General features: G+C 39.2%; 1 protein-coding gene across 6 annotated transcripts in view; it reads left to right on the forward strand.

Moving 5' to 3' along the window:
- Window positions 1–17,188, forward strand: part of SPATS2L (spermatogenesis associated serine rich 2 like) — a 167,899-nt gene that overhangs the window by 93,346 nt on the left and 57,365 nt on the right. For all 6 annotated transcript variants that reach the window (XM_036856993.1, XM_036856996.1, XM_036856992.1 and 3 more), the window contains 2 exons: window positions 13,373–13,481; window positions 16,693–16,742. In XM_036856993.1, the coding sequence (XP_036712888.1) occupies window positions 13,373–13,481; window positions 16,693–16,742 (159 nt within the window). The remainder of the gene's footprint in view (window positions 1–13,372; window positions 13,482–16,692; window positions 16,743–17,188) is intronic.

The raw sequence follows: 17,188 nt of genomic DNA on the forward strand, positions 1-17,188 counted from the left end.
ACCTGAGAATAGTACATGAAGAGAGAGATGGCCAGCCAGACCTCAGCTGCACCTCCCCCCCACTATACCAACTGCTCTCTCTGTCTGCATGAAAGACCCCAAGGTAAACCCACTCAGCCGAACTCCTCTTGAACTCCTGACCCACAGAAACGTTGAAAAATTACAATTGATTGTTGTTTTAAGCCACAGAGTTTTGGGGTGACTTGTTATGCAGCAATAAATAACTGAAATACCCTCTCAAAAATTAAAACTGTTCAAACTAGAACTGATATTTTTAAAATGACGATGTTGCCTAAATAATACAGAGGCGTGGATGTTTACATGCAGGTAAATTAGTTAATAGGTGAGCAGTTATACCTAAAAAGAGGTCTGTCCTAGTAGCCGCCTTCTTTTCTCTTCTTTCCACACTATCCCTTAGCTTCCAAGCCTTCCCTTATATCTCTCACTTGCGGTTTTCAATTCAGAGTGGACATTAGAACCACTAGGAAAACTTGAAAAAATAGTGAATGTCCAGGCCCATATTTAATTGTTTGAGGTGGGACCCGGATGTAGGTACATTTTAAAACTCACCAGGTGATTTCCAGTTTGCAGCCAGGGCTGAGAACCACTGTTAGATGCTGACAATGCCCAACTCTGTACCCCTGGCTCAGTTCTTCCTTGGAGCTGCAGATTCATAGATTCGACTGTTCTCTAGATGTCTGGACGTGGATGCCTCCCAGCCCCCTCAAGCAGAAGGTTCCATTTTCACCACTACTTCTTTTCTCAGGAAATGACACCACTATCGACAAAAATGCTCAAGCCAGACACCCGGGAGTCATCCAGATTCCTTCATCTTCCATCTTCCTCATTCCTTGCAACACAAATCAGTCACTTCCCCCCAAGTAATTTGTGAGTCATTCTCTCCACTGCTCCATCTTGGTCTACTTTCTCTCCCCTCGATACTGTATTAGAATCCTAACTGGCATCCATTCGCTCTCCTCCAACTCATCCACATAGAAACCACAGTGACCTTCTTAAATACGCAAATACCACACTCCTCCTCTGAGTAGGTCCCTCCAATGGCTACCTTTAGGATAAGGCACAGAATCATAAGATGGCTTGCAGAGCCTTGCACACTTTGCCTCATGCCTTTTTGATAGAGCTTCATCTGAAATCCCATTCCTTCTAACATTTAATGCTCCAACAATCCTGGGTCTTCATTCCTTTGAACGTGCTTCCAGTCACTCAGTCCTGTCCGTGAGTAGATGCTGTATACTCTTCCTGGAATACTCCATCTCCTCTCCCCTTTCCCTCTCCTGGCTTGGTCTTATTACCCTTCATTCTCAGTGTAAACAAACTTCCGTCCTCAGATGGGGCTTCCCTGATTCTCTGGGTTAGGATAGGTCCCCCTGTTACAGGTGACCAACTCATCTTTGCCTCCCCTTATGTAACACTCATCAAACATCTGCCTTCTTAGACTATAAGCTCCAAAGCAGGTCAGGGAATGTATCTGTCACTGCTACACTCCAGCCTCTAGCCTAGTCTGTTCATTGTGACTGACTGAATGAATGAATAAACAAGTGAACGTGGATTAAGAGAGCAGTACCAACTCTGAGGGAAGTTCTTGTGGTGATACTCTGGCCTCTGGCCCATCTAAATTCAGATCAACAATTTGGATAGGATACCGATGATGGCAACTAATGTTTTAAATGATATAAAATTGGAAGGAATGACTAATGCATTCCCTGTTTTTGATGGCAGAAAGCAAGGTTCTAAAAGCTAACAGCGGCTGGAGTGATAGGTCAGAACTTACAGACTGAAATTTAATAAAAGTGAATGCAATATCCTACCATTGCATTCTAGTCACTATACAAGTATAGGATGGGGGACGCTTGTCACAGAAACAATCCAGGGTGTGTTACTAACATAGTAAGCTCTGTTTGAACCGGTAATTGATGAGGGCCCTGAAAGTGCTAATGCCATCTTAGATTCCTTTAATGGTAAGTAGGGCCCCACCAAAACAGGTGCAGGTCCCACAATCCTCTGCTCCGATCCAAACACCTCTGGAACAATGTACTTCATTTATAGGACCACATTTCACCAGGATGGACTCAGAGGAGCTCGACCAGGGTGGTGAAAGCTTGGGAAGCACAGCTTATGAAAAACAGAAGAGCATAACTTTACTCCGTAGGAGATGGAATTTTGAGGAACACATTCGTTCCTTGAAAAAAACAAAAAATGAAGGGCTGGTCTTTAGGGAAAAGATTACACCAGAAGGCAGAACCAGGACCAAGGACTGGCAACATCTAACATCCTCTCTCTGGCCACTTTCTTATCATTGACCTCTCTTATTCTCTCCTTCTGTTGAGCATCTGCTCTGTGTTCTCAACAGGATCTCTCGTCCCTTAGTCTCTCCCTAGTCTCCCAATTCATCATCCCCCTTCATTTGCCCACAGATGCCTTGATCATCTACCTTATGATTCTCAGCCGCCGTATCCCCGAGTCCTAGGATCTACCACAATGTTTCTTAGAGTTCATAACCTTGGATCATTCCTTTTGTCTGCTTCTACCTCTGGCTTGTTGAGGAAAGCCACACCAGTTGGCTCCATGACAAATCTGTGCCATCCGGCATTAGTGGCCCTTCAGTCCAGCTCGGCCCTCTTTCATTCATCTAGGCCATTTCCTATCACATTCCCATAAGGCAGCTCTAAACCTTTTCCCACATTTTAGCCCTAAGGCAAACTCTAAAACTCTCACTCAGAGGAAATACCTTCCTTCAATTTTCCTCCTCACGATCTCAAATTTCTTCTCTATCTTCACTCTTCCTTTCTCTCCTTTCTTCCTTCCTCAGAATTCTGAGAAAGAGAAAGAATCTGCCTTCCCTTCCAAAGCTTACTTTTCCACATGGAGTTTGATACCATTTTCTTTCATTTCCTCTGGGACTTTGTTTCATAATTTATCTCCTGTCTTTCCTCTCTTCAAATTCTTTCTCACTGCCAGCTCCATTCTCCCGTCAGTCAACACACTCAGGCACTTTGTGGAGACGAATTGTGTGATGATTGTTTTAAGATGGATTGGAGAGAGCAGAAACCAAGCCAGAGAGTCCAATTAGAAGGCTTTTTCCAGAGTCCAGGCGAAAGGCAAAGGGAACCTGTCCAGGGTAGTGAAAGAAAAAATAGAGAACAGGTGAGACTCAGAGAGGATTTTGTTGTCAGAATGACCTTGAGTTAGTTGTTATTTATGACGTTGCCTTATTTTCCTATGGTTTTGTCAGCTCCTTGAGGGCAAATACTGTGTCAGATTCATCTCACAGATTCATCTCACTTTCTCTCATGAAATCTGGCTTTGAATGAATGGTTAGAATTCCCTCAAAATGTGTGTGTCAGGGGGAGTTTGGGGGAGGGAGAGCCACACTCTGGAAGGTATATTTTTTTAAAAAGAGGATAGTTGTTGAGACAGGGAAAGATGGCTCCATATTAGGAGGAAGAAAAAAGTAGACTTTGTTCCTCAATGTGTGGTCTGTTGTAGTATTTTCCCATTGCTGTGACAAATGGGATCTGCTATTACAAATCGCCACAAACGTAGTGGCTTAAAATACCACAAATTTACTATCTTACAGTTATGGAGATCAGAAGTCTGAATGGGTCTCATTGGGCTAAAACCAAGGTGTCAGCAGGGTTACATTCCTTTCTGGAGGCTCTAGGGGAGAATTCGTTTTCTTGCCTTTTCCAGCTTCTAGAAGCTGCCTGCATTTCTTGGCTCGTGGCCCCCTTTCATCTTCAAACCCAGCAATGGCTGGTCAGGTCTTTCTCACAGTGAGTCAGTCGGACACTCTCTTCTTCCTCCTTCTACTTATAAGGACCCTCATGATTATGTTGGGTCCACTGAGATAATCCAGATAATCTCCCCTTCTCAAGGTGATTTGATTAACAACCTTAATTCTATCTGCAGCCTTAATTTGCCAGTAGCCTAACATATTCACAGGTTCCTGGGGATTAGGGGGTGGTTGGCTTTGGGGGCTATTATTCTGTCACCACATCCTTGGACAAGCGACGTCTCCATCACCTGGTAACTTATTAGAAATGCACTCTCGGGCTCCACCCCAAGCCTCTGAATCAGAATCTGCATTCTAATCAGATCCCCAGGTGAATATACTTTAAAGTTTGAGGAGCCACTACTTGACTATCTGTAAGATTCTCTCAACTTTAAACTTCCCACGATTCTGTGAAAACTGCATTTTTTTTCCACCTTCAAATCTTCATTATTCCTTCTAATCCTGGTTTCCTGCCAAAAAAAAAAGTTAATTTTGATTTATATGCCTGGTGTTAATTCCCCAGAAGCCAGCCAAGTAGAACATGACAAGACTTCTTGCATATTTTTTACTGGCAGAAAGTAGATGTTAGAAAAGGCAATTAAATTATAGAATTATCCATGATGCAAAGGTACTGGTCTGCAAAGAATATTTTCTTCCCCAAGAAGATTCATAGGCGAACTGCCTTCATTAGAGTGTAGATAATATTAGTGGCCCAGCAAGCGAAGCGAAACGTACACACATGAGCTGTTTTTAAGGCATCTCTGAACGGCTCAGCATTTGAGAAATGTGACCAAAGCTGATTATAAAATTCCTTTCAGAGCTGCAGGAACGGCAACCCATAAATAACTCTGGTTCTCACTGGTGCAAAAAGGAGGTTGCAGGCTGTTTGACTGCTGTCCTTCTTGTAGGGGATAAGATTAAGCTCACCTCCAAGATTACAAGGTCCTCAAGGCTGGGACCAGCAGTGCCTGGGACCTAGGCGGCACTTCATACATATTTGGGCTTGAATACTTTTTACTACCATATAATATGTTAAGCTGCATTACAGAGATGCACTGGGAAAAAACCCTGGATAAATAAAAGTAATATTTCAATGATCATCTTACTAGACTCCCTACTTCCTTTTGTTCATTCATCTATCTGAACATTTATGAATCATCTACCGAATGCCACCCATTGTTCTAGGCCCCGTGGATATACAGCTATGATCCCTGTCATTTACAAGCTCACATTCCAGTGGGGCAGATAGTCATATAAGTAAATAATTAGGGCAACATGAGTGCTAGATGAGGTCTGTGAACAAGGCTCGTGGGCCTCTCTTCTCTGAAATGTCATTCCCATTCTATCGGGATTTATCTTTAAAATCGCCCATTTTTCCCCTTTGCCAGTTGGATTAGTAATCTGGCTTTATTACTTTTATTTTCAGCCTTAGTTACTAATGTTGCCTCTAGGCACTCGCTACTTGTTCTAGAAAATGAAACCTCTCCGACTAGTGCAAGTGAAAAAGAGGTTACTCTAAAGATGTGGTAGGGACTCACGGGACTTCAGGACAAGTTAAAGAAGCAGGAAAGCCAGGAAGTAAGGCAGCTCCAAATGGCCCCTCTTCATCTCCATTCTGGCTTCTCTCCCTTTGTGTGGAATAGTCCAGACGCCAAGGCAGAGAATCTGATTGGCCCACTTTGTCTTTTCAGACCTGACTGCTGCGATCATTGTCACTATACTCTGCTTCCTTCATATCACTCACTTAGCACGAGTTGCAATTGTATATTTTTTTCATTTGTGTATTTTACATCTGTTTTCCTCTCTAGGTTTGGTAGTGACTGTGTCTGTTTTATTACTGCTGTCTCCAGGCACTAGTGCAGTGCCTGACCATAGTAAGCATTTAGTAAATAAATAAATGAAAGAATGAGACTTGGGCAGGAGGTGGGGGTGGGGTGGGGGGAGTCTGGGAGCGTGTGCTGTTAACCACCCTAGTGACGGGCTTCCTTGTGGTGCCACTCAACTTGCAGGAGAGAAAGAGTCTTGGGTCCACTGACTGCTCAGCAAGGCTGAGGAGGATGGTTCTAAAGAGAGGAAGTATATGGGGGATCTCCCCCAAATAAGTCTTGGCCAACAGTCTAGACATACATTCTTTCCATTTCAAAGACACACCAACCTTTATACCTAGAGAGACCCTTCTCCTTCATGGCCCAATGTAAATGCTCCCACCCTTTCCTTTTTAAAATTTATTGAGCAGCTAATATATGCCAAATTCTATATCAGACACTTTACATGCATCATCTCTTTTCATTTTTACTGAGACTCTAGCAGGTCAAATCCTCATTTTACAGCTACAGAACCAAGTTTCAACAATTTAAGCAGCTCATCCAAGGTCAAAGAACTAGCATACAGCAGAACCAAGATTAGAAAATAGGTCTGTTTAATTCCAAAGCTTCTTCTGCGACATTTGGCTGTTTCCTCTATATTCTCCCCTCCTTGGGCAAACTTAACTGCTCCCTTCTCTGTGATACTACAGCCTTTTTCGTAGAGGCAGCACAGCGTTTTAAATACTTTCGGGTACAGACAGTTCTGGATCCACTGCTACACTGTCCGTCTTAGGGCAGGGACTGCAGCTGGCTCCCTTTTGTGTCCTCAGTGCCTGTTACCTCGTGGAGGCTCAACCAATACCTGTCTGCTGGGCTGAGCTTTGGAAGGATAGGCAGTTACTATGCTATTTTGTATTTTTAAAACTCCACAAAATACCATGAGTATCTTATTATACAGAAGTCTCATAAATATTCTTCCCATCTCTATTATTGAAAATTAAAGAACATATGTCTATTCTCCATAACCATATAATGTTTAGGTCATATCACAGTCTACAGAGACTCACCTGCCTGTTATTGTGGTTGGTAAATACAGAGTGATGGGATGGTCCAAACACTGGCAGAATATTCCTTTGACTCAAAAGAGCAGCCTGAATAAGGACCTACTGTATAGCACAGGGAACTCTACTCAATACTCTGTAATGGCATATATGGGAAAAGAATCTAAAAAAGAGTGGATATATGTATAACTGATTCACTTTGCTGTACACCTGAAACTAACACTACGTTATCAACTCAACTATACTCCAATGAAAAAAAAATGGTTTTAGAGGGTAGAGAATGAAGGAGAGCTTTATAGCGTATTTATATACAATTAGCAAAACCTCACTGTAGCACAATTTCACATATGAATTAATGGAAAAGTAATAAAAATATTAGCATGACATGTCAAAAAATAAAGAGCAGCCTGGTATAGGTACAAATTGGCATTCTCTCATTCAACAAATAGTTATTAAATACCTACTATGTGCACATTGTTAGTCACTCGGGGTGAGCATGGTGACAATGCAAAGATGACTGAGAGGAGGGTTTTGCCCACATGTTGCTCACCATTTAGAAGACACACCTTACACAGACACTTAGGCTGTGACGTAGAAGATGCTAAGGTTAGGAGACACCCACTGATAAGGTCTGTGAGAACTGAAAGGAGACAGAGATGACTTACAGCAGGGATGGTTGAGACGGACTTCACGGAACACATGGCGTTTCAGCTGGAGTGTAAGATTTGGGCAAGTGCACACATCTCAGGTCAAGGGCAAAGCTCACACAGAAGTAGGGGGCCAACAATGGGCTTGTGCTTATGTATAAAGGGCAGAGCAAGAGGGGCACTTGGAAAAGCAAGTGGGTGCCCAGTTGTTGATGGCCTTGAATGCCAGGTTGTAGACATTTAACTTTACTCTTAAGGAAGGTGGGGAAATAGTCATGATTATACTTGAAGAAGAGTAGTCTGGCGACAGCCTTGGGGTGAATTTGCAGGGGAGAGACCAGAAGCAGAGGGAGCTGTTATTTTCTGTTTATTTGATAATACTGGGTCTTTACTGATCACACAGCTGTGTAGGTGGATTGAAAACTTCTGTCAGAACCATTTTTTGAAACTCAGACATAGTCTAAGTGACTCATCAGTAAGCCAAGAAGAATTTCTAAGGAGTCATCATAGACAGGCTCAAGAAATGTGCAGTGTGAATGAGGAAATCTAACAGCTCTTAAACCAGACAAGTCAGGCCCAGGGGAGGTAGGTTAATGTGGGAAGCTGAAATCAAACAACGTCTGTGAAAGCCACACTGCCTTGCTGCTTAGTGCAGGCAAAATGCCAGCAGGGCGGGCCTGAGGCAGAATGGGGCAAAACCTGCCAAGCCAGATAGAAAGCCCCAGAGAGAGGAGAGAAAGGGAGATTAGAATGCTGACGTTAAATCAAAACAATTTTTTAAATGTTTATTTTTTATTGACGTATAGTTGATGTACAGTATAAGTTACAGGTGTAAAATACAGTGAGTCACAATTTTTAAAGGTTATACTGCATTTAGAATTATTAAAAAAATATTGGCTATATTCCCCACATTGTACAGTATATCCTTGTAGCTTATTTTATACGTAATGGTTTGTACCTCTTAATCCCCTACTCTTATCTTGCCCTTCCCCTCTTCCCTCTTCCCACTGGTAACCACTAGTTTGTTCTCTATATCTGTGTCCACTTCTTTTTTGTTATATTCACTAATTTGTTGTATTTTTTAGATTCCACATATAAGTGACATCATATAGTATCTGTCTTTCTCTGTCTGACTTATTTCACTTGGCATTGTACCCTCCAAGTCCATGCATGTTGCTACAAATGGCAAAATCACATTCTTTTTTATGACTCAGTAGTATCCCATTATATATATATGTGTATGTGTATATATGTATATCTCACATCTTCTTTATCCATTCATCTGCTGATGGACACTTAGGTTGTATCCATATCTTGGCAATTGTAAATGCTTCTATGAACACTGGGGCACATGTTTTCTTTTCGAATTAGTGTTTTTGTTTTTTTCGGATATATACCCATGAGTGGAATTACTGGGTCATATTATAATTCTGTTTTTAGTTTTTTGAGAAACCTCCATACTGTTTTCCATAGTGGATGCACCAATTTACATTCTCACCAACAGTGTACGAGGGTTCCCCTTTCTCCACATCCTTGCCAACATTTGTTGTTTGTGTTCTTTTTGATGATAGCCATTCTGACAAGTGTGAGGTGATATGTCATTGTGGTTTTGACTTGCATTTCCCTGATGATTAGGAATGTTAAGCATCTCTTCATGTGCCTGTTGGCCATCTGCATTTCCTCTTTGGAAAAATGTCTATTCAGTTCTTCTGCCCATTTTTTAATCAGGTTGTTTGTTTTTCTCTGGAGTTGTGTAAGCTGTTTATATATGTTGAATATTAACCCTTATTGGTCATATCATTTGCTGATATTTTCTCCCATTCAGTAGGTTGTCTTTTCATTTTATCAATGGTTTCCTGTGCTGTGCAAAAACTTTTAAAATCAAAACAACTTCTGATGTGCAAAAGGAAGATTTCTCAATAGCAAATTGAATTTGCCAAACTAGATTTAAATTAGTAAAAGCAAAACAGGGGAATGTGATTTGGGAAAGGTAAAGCAGTTGCTAAATGAACCACTAACTAGCGGGCCATATTGTCACCCGACATCCTGCGCCACTGCCTGGTTGACCCCACTGGAACGCCCTGTTTATGGCATGAGAACCCTTGAGGGATGCACTCATGTGCAGCTGCAAAAAGTGGGCTTCGGGGTGAAGCTGCAGCAACAGACTCACCAGCTTGGGCTGTGGCAGTGAAGTAAAGGCCTTGTGTCTGAAGCATCGCCACCAAAGACAGCCTCTGCAAAACAGCCACTGCAGGCGTGAATTTTATGAGTTCTCCGCATGCAAACTACCATTAGTCACGCATTGATTGATCCCATTGCTCCAGGAGCTTCATTTCCAAATGCAAAGGCAGCTTTTCAGCACAACCTCACTATAACACTGCCTTTGTCATCCACTCCTTATATTTTAAACCTCCTTCATAAGGAGGTTTTTTTTAGATTTATATGCTTAGACCCCTATGACTGCTACATCTTGAATAGTGACACTGTGAGGTTCCTGTATTTTTATGCGTGCATATGATTGCCTGGGTTTCTCCATCTTTCTCAAACACATTTTCATAGAAAAATAAATGTAGTGAATTTATAAATAAAAAGGTGGAGAAACAATACTACTCTCTTCACATTAGCCAAGTACTGTGATCAAAGCAGAAACTTGGCCCAGAAATTCACTAGAATTCAACGTTAGTATGGAATATCTAAGAATAGGCAGAAATTATTTTTTTCCTTTTTTTTTTCTCTTTTCTTTAAAACTCGACACTCCTGTTTTAATTGTGTCTTCCTCCAGGAGTTATATGCAATATTCATAGTTATATTTGATATCAGAACTCAGTTATTGACAATTTTCTAAGGATTATGTTCAGTGCTAGGGTATATAAAGTGACAAGGATAGATGTTTTCTATATCCTACCGTGGTTGATTTTGTTTTTTTTTTCTTTTAAAGAGGGACAGGCAAGAGTAGTATAAACATCTAAAGAAGAAGTATCTCTGTAAGCTCAGGTTTATATTATATTTTGCCTTAACATAATAAAATAAATTATGTTTTGCAGAGGAGAGACTGGAAACAGGGCAAACAGCTATTTTATGTTTATTCCGTACTTCTAGGTCTTTACTGATCACACAACTGTGTAGGTGGATCGAAAACTTTTTTTTTTTTAATTGAAATATAGTTGATTTACAGCGTTATATTAGTTTCAGATACACAGCATAGTGTTCAGTATTTTTACATATTATACTCCATTAAAAGTTATTACAAGATAATGGCTATGATTCCCTGTGCTGTACAATATATCCTTGTTGCTTATCTATTTTTTTCATAGTAGTTTGTATCTCTTAATTCCATGCCCCAATCTTGCCCCTCCCTGCTTCCCTCTCTCCACCAGTAACCACTATTTTGTTTTCTATATCTGTGAGTCTGTTTCTGTTTTACTATATACATTCATTTGTTTTATTTTTTAGATTCCACATATAAGTGATATCATATGTGTTCTCTGTCTGACTTGTTTCACTAAGCATAATATTCTCTAGGTTCATCCATGTTGCTGTTAATTAATATTTAGAAGGGCATGACTGATGTGGTAATAATGATGGTAATTATTATTAAGAAATTTTATATAATACTAACCAACCATAGTGGCTTGAAATGCTAGAATTTTATTTAAAAGAACTACATTAGAAGGACAACACGTAATGTTTATACATAACTCCAGCGCACTGGTGCCTGCTAGGCCAATTGTATTTAGTTTTGGACATGCACTGTTAATGATTCTCCTGGGTCAGTGCAGGTGTTTTTGTTCTTGTTTTTCTCCCCATCTTGGCTTCTCTTAAAAAAAAAAGATAAATGGGTAGATTTGGGTCAAAGGGTATAAACTTTCAGTTACAAGATTAATAAGTTCTGGGGATCTAATGCACAGTATGGTGATTGTATACTGAATCATATACTTGAGAGTAGATCTTAAATGTTCTCACCACAAAAAAGAAGTGGTAATTATCTAATGGGATGGAGGTATTAGCTAATGCTATGGTGGTAATCATTTTGCAGTATATAAATGTATCAAATCAACATACTGTACACCTTAACTTACATATAACTTAAATATAATGATATATAAATATACATTTATCTACATATAAAATGTGTATATGACAAGGATAAATTAGAGAGAGAGAGAGAAAAGAGAGAGAGCTATCTTTCTAACATGATGAATGAATAAGAAAGGACAACACAAAAGGATGGTTGAGGGATGCTCACAAGACCTAAGTCTTTTGCATAGCCTTGTAGGCTGCGTGATCTGGTCCCTGCCCGCCTCTGGCCTCGTCTTTGTATTTTGGAAGCCTCAGCCTCTGCCTCCCTCTATACTCCCTCACCTGTAACTTGCTCCTCATTCATGCTGTTCCTTCTGCCTAAGATGCATTTCCTCTTAACCTCCCACCCATCGCTTCTCCCCTATCCTTCAGATGTCAGCATACCTGACATAGTTGTCTCCCTGTCCTATGATTTATAGCATTTATCACAGCATATAAGTATGTATTTATTTGTGTGATCATTTGAACAATATGTGTATCCCCCTCTAGTCTATAAGTTACAGGAAGTTTGGTGCCACAATAGACATTCAAAAATTATTCACTGAAAGGATTTTTAAACAGAGCAAGAGAAGAAGTGAGAAAGAACTTAGATTTGAAGAAGTTAATAATATTTTTTAAAATAGAGGCTAGAAAAACTAAGAACCGTAAAGTAGAGAAAAAAATCAAAGGACTCTTGTCACATATATACAACTGTGTGTGTGTGTGTGTGTGTGTGTGTGTGTGTGTGTGGAGTCCTTGACAATACCTACATATGTAGCATTTCTGAATGTCAAGATTCAAAGCCAGCTTTCTATAATGTCAGAACCTCTCCAAGTTATAAACCCATATCTTGTGCTGTTTTCTCATTATAATCTAAATACTCTTACATGTAGATCGATATGGAGTAGGCTGTCTATTTTCTAACATAATTAGGAAATAGGCTATGCTGCTTAATTGAGTGTTCTGGGCAATAGAATCACATTACACATTATCATACACATATATCCATAGTCCATGAATCTGATTACAATAAATTGCATGTAACTCTAAAACTCAATTTAACCATTGATGAAAACATGTAAGGATTGTGCAGTGCTTTTGTGGTCGTCGTTATGGATGCTACTCACCTTGGCCCCATGTAGTACTCTCATATTTGTCAGTAGTGGCTGCAGTCATCCCCTTGAGAGAAAGCTGGGTGAGCCAGGTTTTGCTGAAGTGGATAGAGCGTCCTGTAGTAATTGCAAGTTCTGTGAGATGAAGGTCAATTAATTCTATTAGGCAAGAAGAAAGAGTGCAAACATGTGCAAAATTTGATTAATTTGAATTTTATAGGTCATTAAAAATTGAATATCAGCTTAACCTGTTGAAATCCTTAGCTCTCATATGTGTATTTACTTTTACTGTTTTCAGTGTTTGATTTTCAGAAGTGTGTTGGGGAACGTTTTCCGTATTATGGCTAAGATTGCTATTTCAAAAATACAATGCCCCACGTTTTATATCTCTATAAAAATTAATGGAGTTTCACAACATGCTTCTGTGAACCTCACTATGACTGTCTCCACTGTGCAGATCAGAGAAGCTGAGGCATGAGGCTATTTCTGTAAATTTTCCAAAGATCCACCCTGAGCCCACGGAGAAGAGAGCCTGAGACAGAAAACTATCTGTGTCCTCACTGAAAGTACACCTTGGGTGCATTTGGAGTCTTGGGGGTAGGTTGGTGGGGGGAGTAGGTTGCAAAACCAGAGTTGGCTTTTCCCACGTGCTACTCCAGTCCTAACAAGGACGTCTCTGTAGAAATGTGTATTCAGGTAACGAGGCTATCAAGGTGATCACCAGGATTAATTTTTAGTGGTCTGAAATGCCTTGAGTATGCTTGATGGCAAGAAGGTAGATTAGTTGGCTTTTCAAGGCCTTTCTAACAGTTATTATTCTATCCAGTGAGAGAATAATATGGATGAAAAATATTCAAAATGTTTACCTTTCTCTTTCTTTTCCTCTCCTTTGCAGATCTATGCGGTTCGATCAGTTGTTCCCAACAAAAGCAATAATGAAATAGTTCTGGTGCTACAACAGTTTGATTTTAATGTAGATAAAGCAGTGCAGGCCTTCGTGGATGGTAAGTATACATGTCCCCTGAACCTGAAGATGTTAGAACTAGATATTCCATATATTCTGTATCTTTTTCCTTGAATGCATTGAATACCAATTATTCACTAATACTTTAATTTTCATTAAAATGTGCTAGGTTTTAAAAACACATCTACATATTAAGAGCAGAATTTGGAAGTTCTTTTTTCCTCATTGGGGAAAAAAAAAAAGTCAGACTGTAGAGAGTTTGCAAAGGATACCTATTATAATGCTACTAATTCAATTGTCAACCAGTCTGTCCAATTTGTTACTAAACATGTCCTTTATTTGATGGTGCCCTTGTTAATGGAGGATTATGTACTTTACTCCTGATCTGGGAAGCCTTCTCAACTCTTCAACCAGCATAGTTCTACTTGGCCTTACGACTGGAATCCTTGAACTTGATGCTTATGTAGCCTGAGAGGACTGGTTTAGTCTTTAATATCCTTAGTTTATGATTTTGAGATTACCTAATTAATCAGAATATCAGTTCATCTTATCTACCTCTAGAACTTTTTGCTGTCTAAAAAAATTTGTTTTTTTGAACAGCCCATTGCCAGTGACAGTATAGAATCTAAAGTCTCAGGAATGTATTTATTCTATAAATGTATAACCTACTGCTTTAGATTTCCTATAAATTATGGGAAATTCTTCTCTCCTACTCAAATTAAAGTTCCATTTATGAACAGAGATCTCATACCTGTCCTTAGTTATCATATGTCTTCTGTCCCAGCATTAGTTTCTGTTTTGTCAGTATGGACTAACTAAACATAATCTGACCGAAAGGTCAGGGAAGACCTATCAGCACATTCCTTGGGTTTACCCTAGTTACACTTTATTTGTTAAGGACAGTTTGATGTACTTCCTTTCCTAGGAGTAGAATAATCTTCCTAAGTTCCTACATATAGTACAGTTGCATCTCAGGCAAGGTCTTGGAACCAGGCAACAAACTCATATTCTGATATCTGCAGTCAGGGTTTAGGGTCCTAATTGAATTAAAAATGATTATCATTCAAAATAGACCTGCAAGCAGACCCACGGTGCATAACTTTTCTGACGGTTTTTCCTGCTTCATGTACAAGAATCTTTACTCACCAGATACAAATACAGAGAATGTGATTATTACTCCACCTTTGCAGCATTTAGTGCAGTTTGTCTCAAGAAAAAATTGGGGGAAACATGCATATCCTGGCTCAGATAAACTCTTTTCAGGTTTCACTTGCCAACATCACTCACATGGAAAAAACCTTTAGGAAAGGAAAAAGGTTATTATCCCCATGCCTCCCCAGCCTCAGTTGGATTGAGGCCCCGACATTCTCCATCGTGAAAGTTTTTATTACAGAGTGACCCCTGATGAGTTGCACAGATACTCAGTAACTGAGGGACTGTCATCAAATCCAATCATATTTAAATGGAGCACCATGCTTGTCCTTGACATTTTCACCTTGTTGGTATTGAGGTCTCATTTTTAAAGACTCATCGATTGCTGAGAAACCTCATATCACTTTGGATGGGGACCACTCAGAAAACTTATTTAAAAATCACTGAAAATCAGAAATAATTGTTAAGAATCATTTACGAGGCACACTAAAAGCACTCTTTCTGAGCGGCTTTAAAAACTTCAAGCAGTTTCAGTATAATTAAAGTTTAATAACAACGATTCCAAAACTGTCTGTAAACATGGTTATTTCTTCTTCAGAATTACCCTGTAAAAGCTTGTTGTGCAAATTGCAAATAGAATTTATGTCAAACTATGCAAATTAGAGGAATAATTGAATATTGCAGTTGAAAGCAGTAAGCAACTCACCTCCTTCCTCTGATTAAAAAGAACAGTATTTAACATTTTTTTAAATTTAATTTTATCTGGAAAACTGAAGTTGAGCTATAAGTAAGAACTACCCTAATGATTATTAGCCACTGGTGTGACTTACGAAGTAACCTAGTGAAAGTGACTTCCTAAAGTTCTTCAAAAGGAAAATACTGTGAAACATTAATTCTCTGGGCAAATTAGAAAAAGACCAGCCCAGTTAATAAAAAGACTGAATTATAGCTTACTTTTAAGTGCAGTCTTATTATTTCAAGTACATGTAACGCAAAAGGCCTAAGAGGGGCATTGAACTGGAAATTCTGAATGGATAGGAATAATTAGCCTTTCTGAACGTTAGTCCAAACACTATGGCCTTCTACTTATCAAACAGTAACAGTAGACTCAATAATTGGGGCCCTACTAATTTGAAATTTGTTATAAAGACCGGCCTGAAGTTTATCTTTGTTTAGCCAACACACTCATTGTAGAGAACTATTAGTATAATGAGACTGTATGAGAATGCTTAAAATTGTTAAAAGGATGCATTTAAGAGCCACTCTTTTAGAAGCCCCTATTTAAATGAGAACAACTGGTCTACTCATTACCAATAACTTATTGTTGAAATTACCCCCAGCATAGTTGGAATGAGTGAAGAACTTACTTAGACTACATGAAGATACTTATTGTAGCTGACCAGTGGTTAAGCATTTCTTTTAAAATGTTTTCTAATTTAATCAAGTTAGGCTTTTCCTCTGCATCTGAGCAATGCCACGTATGCATGTGAATGGCATTGACAGAACCGAGGACTCAACTTATTTGATGAGCTTCTTTTGTTTCAAAGTGGAACCTTGCAAAGACTGCATCCCATCCCTATTCACAGTGATGAGAGCAAAGCTAACATCAGATCATCTGTCCTTCTTATCATCCTGCAGGTTGTGAACATAATGAGTAGAGGCAGAAAATGAGCAGGAATAGCCAAACAAAAAGTTAGGATTCACATGGTTAATAATATTCAAAATCTCATGTTTAGCCCAGAAGATTAGAGGTATTTTGATTCATATATCAAAAAGAACAATTTTAATTCTACCTATGGCAATGAAGCTATCAGAAAATTCTCAAGATATATTTCATTTTCTCTAAGACAACATAATGATAAAACAAAGTAAGCTTCACGTAGTGGGGCTTAATACTTTGATAAAACCAAGGTCATGCGGTGAATTTAATGAAAATCTGGAAATAAAAAATGAAACTGGCATTTTTATTAAGGTAGGATGTATCAAAACAAATGAAAAAGCTGAAAAAAAAATCGCTACCAAGATGGAAAGACAGAGATGAATTTTGTGTGGTGCTTTATTATGTGAATGCATGTTGAAGATTCTTTGTCTTTGTCTAGGCAGTGCAATTCAAGTTCTAAAAGAATGGAATATGACAGGAAAAAAGAAGGTAAGATTGATATTGATTGTACATTAGTAACATCTTCCATCAGAACCTTCATGGTTGTTATCATTTTAACAAGGCTGCCAATTTTGTGCTTCTTTCGAATATGTTAATATGTACACCCAGGAAGCTTCCAGATTCACGACTCTCTTACATTACCAGCCACCCTCCCTACTAATGCCCTTGTTTTCTGTTCAAGTGTTTTTAACCACCAGGTGTGCTTTAGAAATCCCAGAGTTTTCTTTTTAAGTATTAAGGCGAGCCCAACCGGAGAATTCAAAGGATTCTAGACATTAACTTGCCTGAACGTATCCTGTAGCACAAAGGAAAAAATTAAGGAGTGTTTTAAAGATACTTGAAAAGCCCTAAATATATTGTCACATGTTTTTCCAGCTGAGAGAATCTGTCCAGGGCTGCCCCGAGATACTTTTTTCCTGAGTTCTAATAAGCTA

The sequence above is a fragment of the Balaenoptera musculus genome, chromosome 7, assembly GCF_009873245.2.
Source record: "Balaenoptera musculus isolate JJ_BM4_2016_0621 chromosome 7, mBalMus1.pri.v3, whole genome shotgun sequence".
NCBI classification, from domain to species: domain Eukaryota; kingdom Metazoa; phylum Chordata; class Mammalia; order Artiodactyla; family Balaenopteridae; genus Balaenoptera; species Balaenoptera musculus.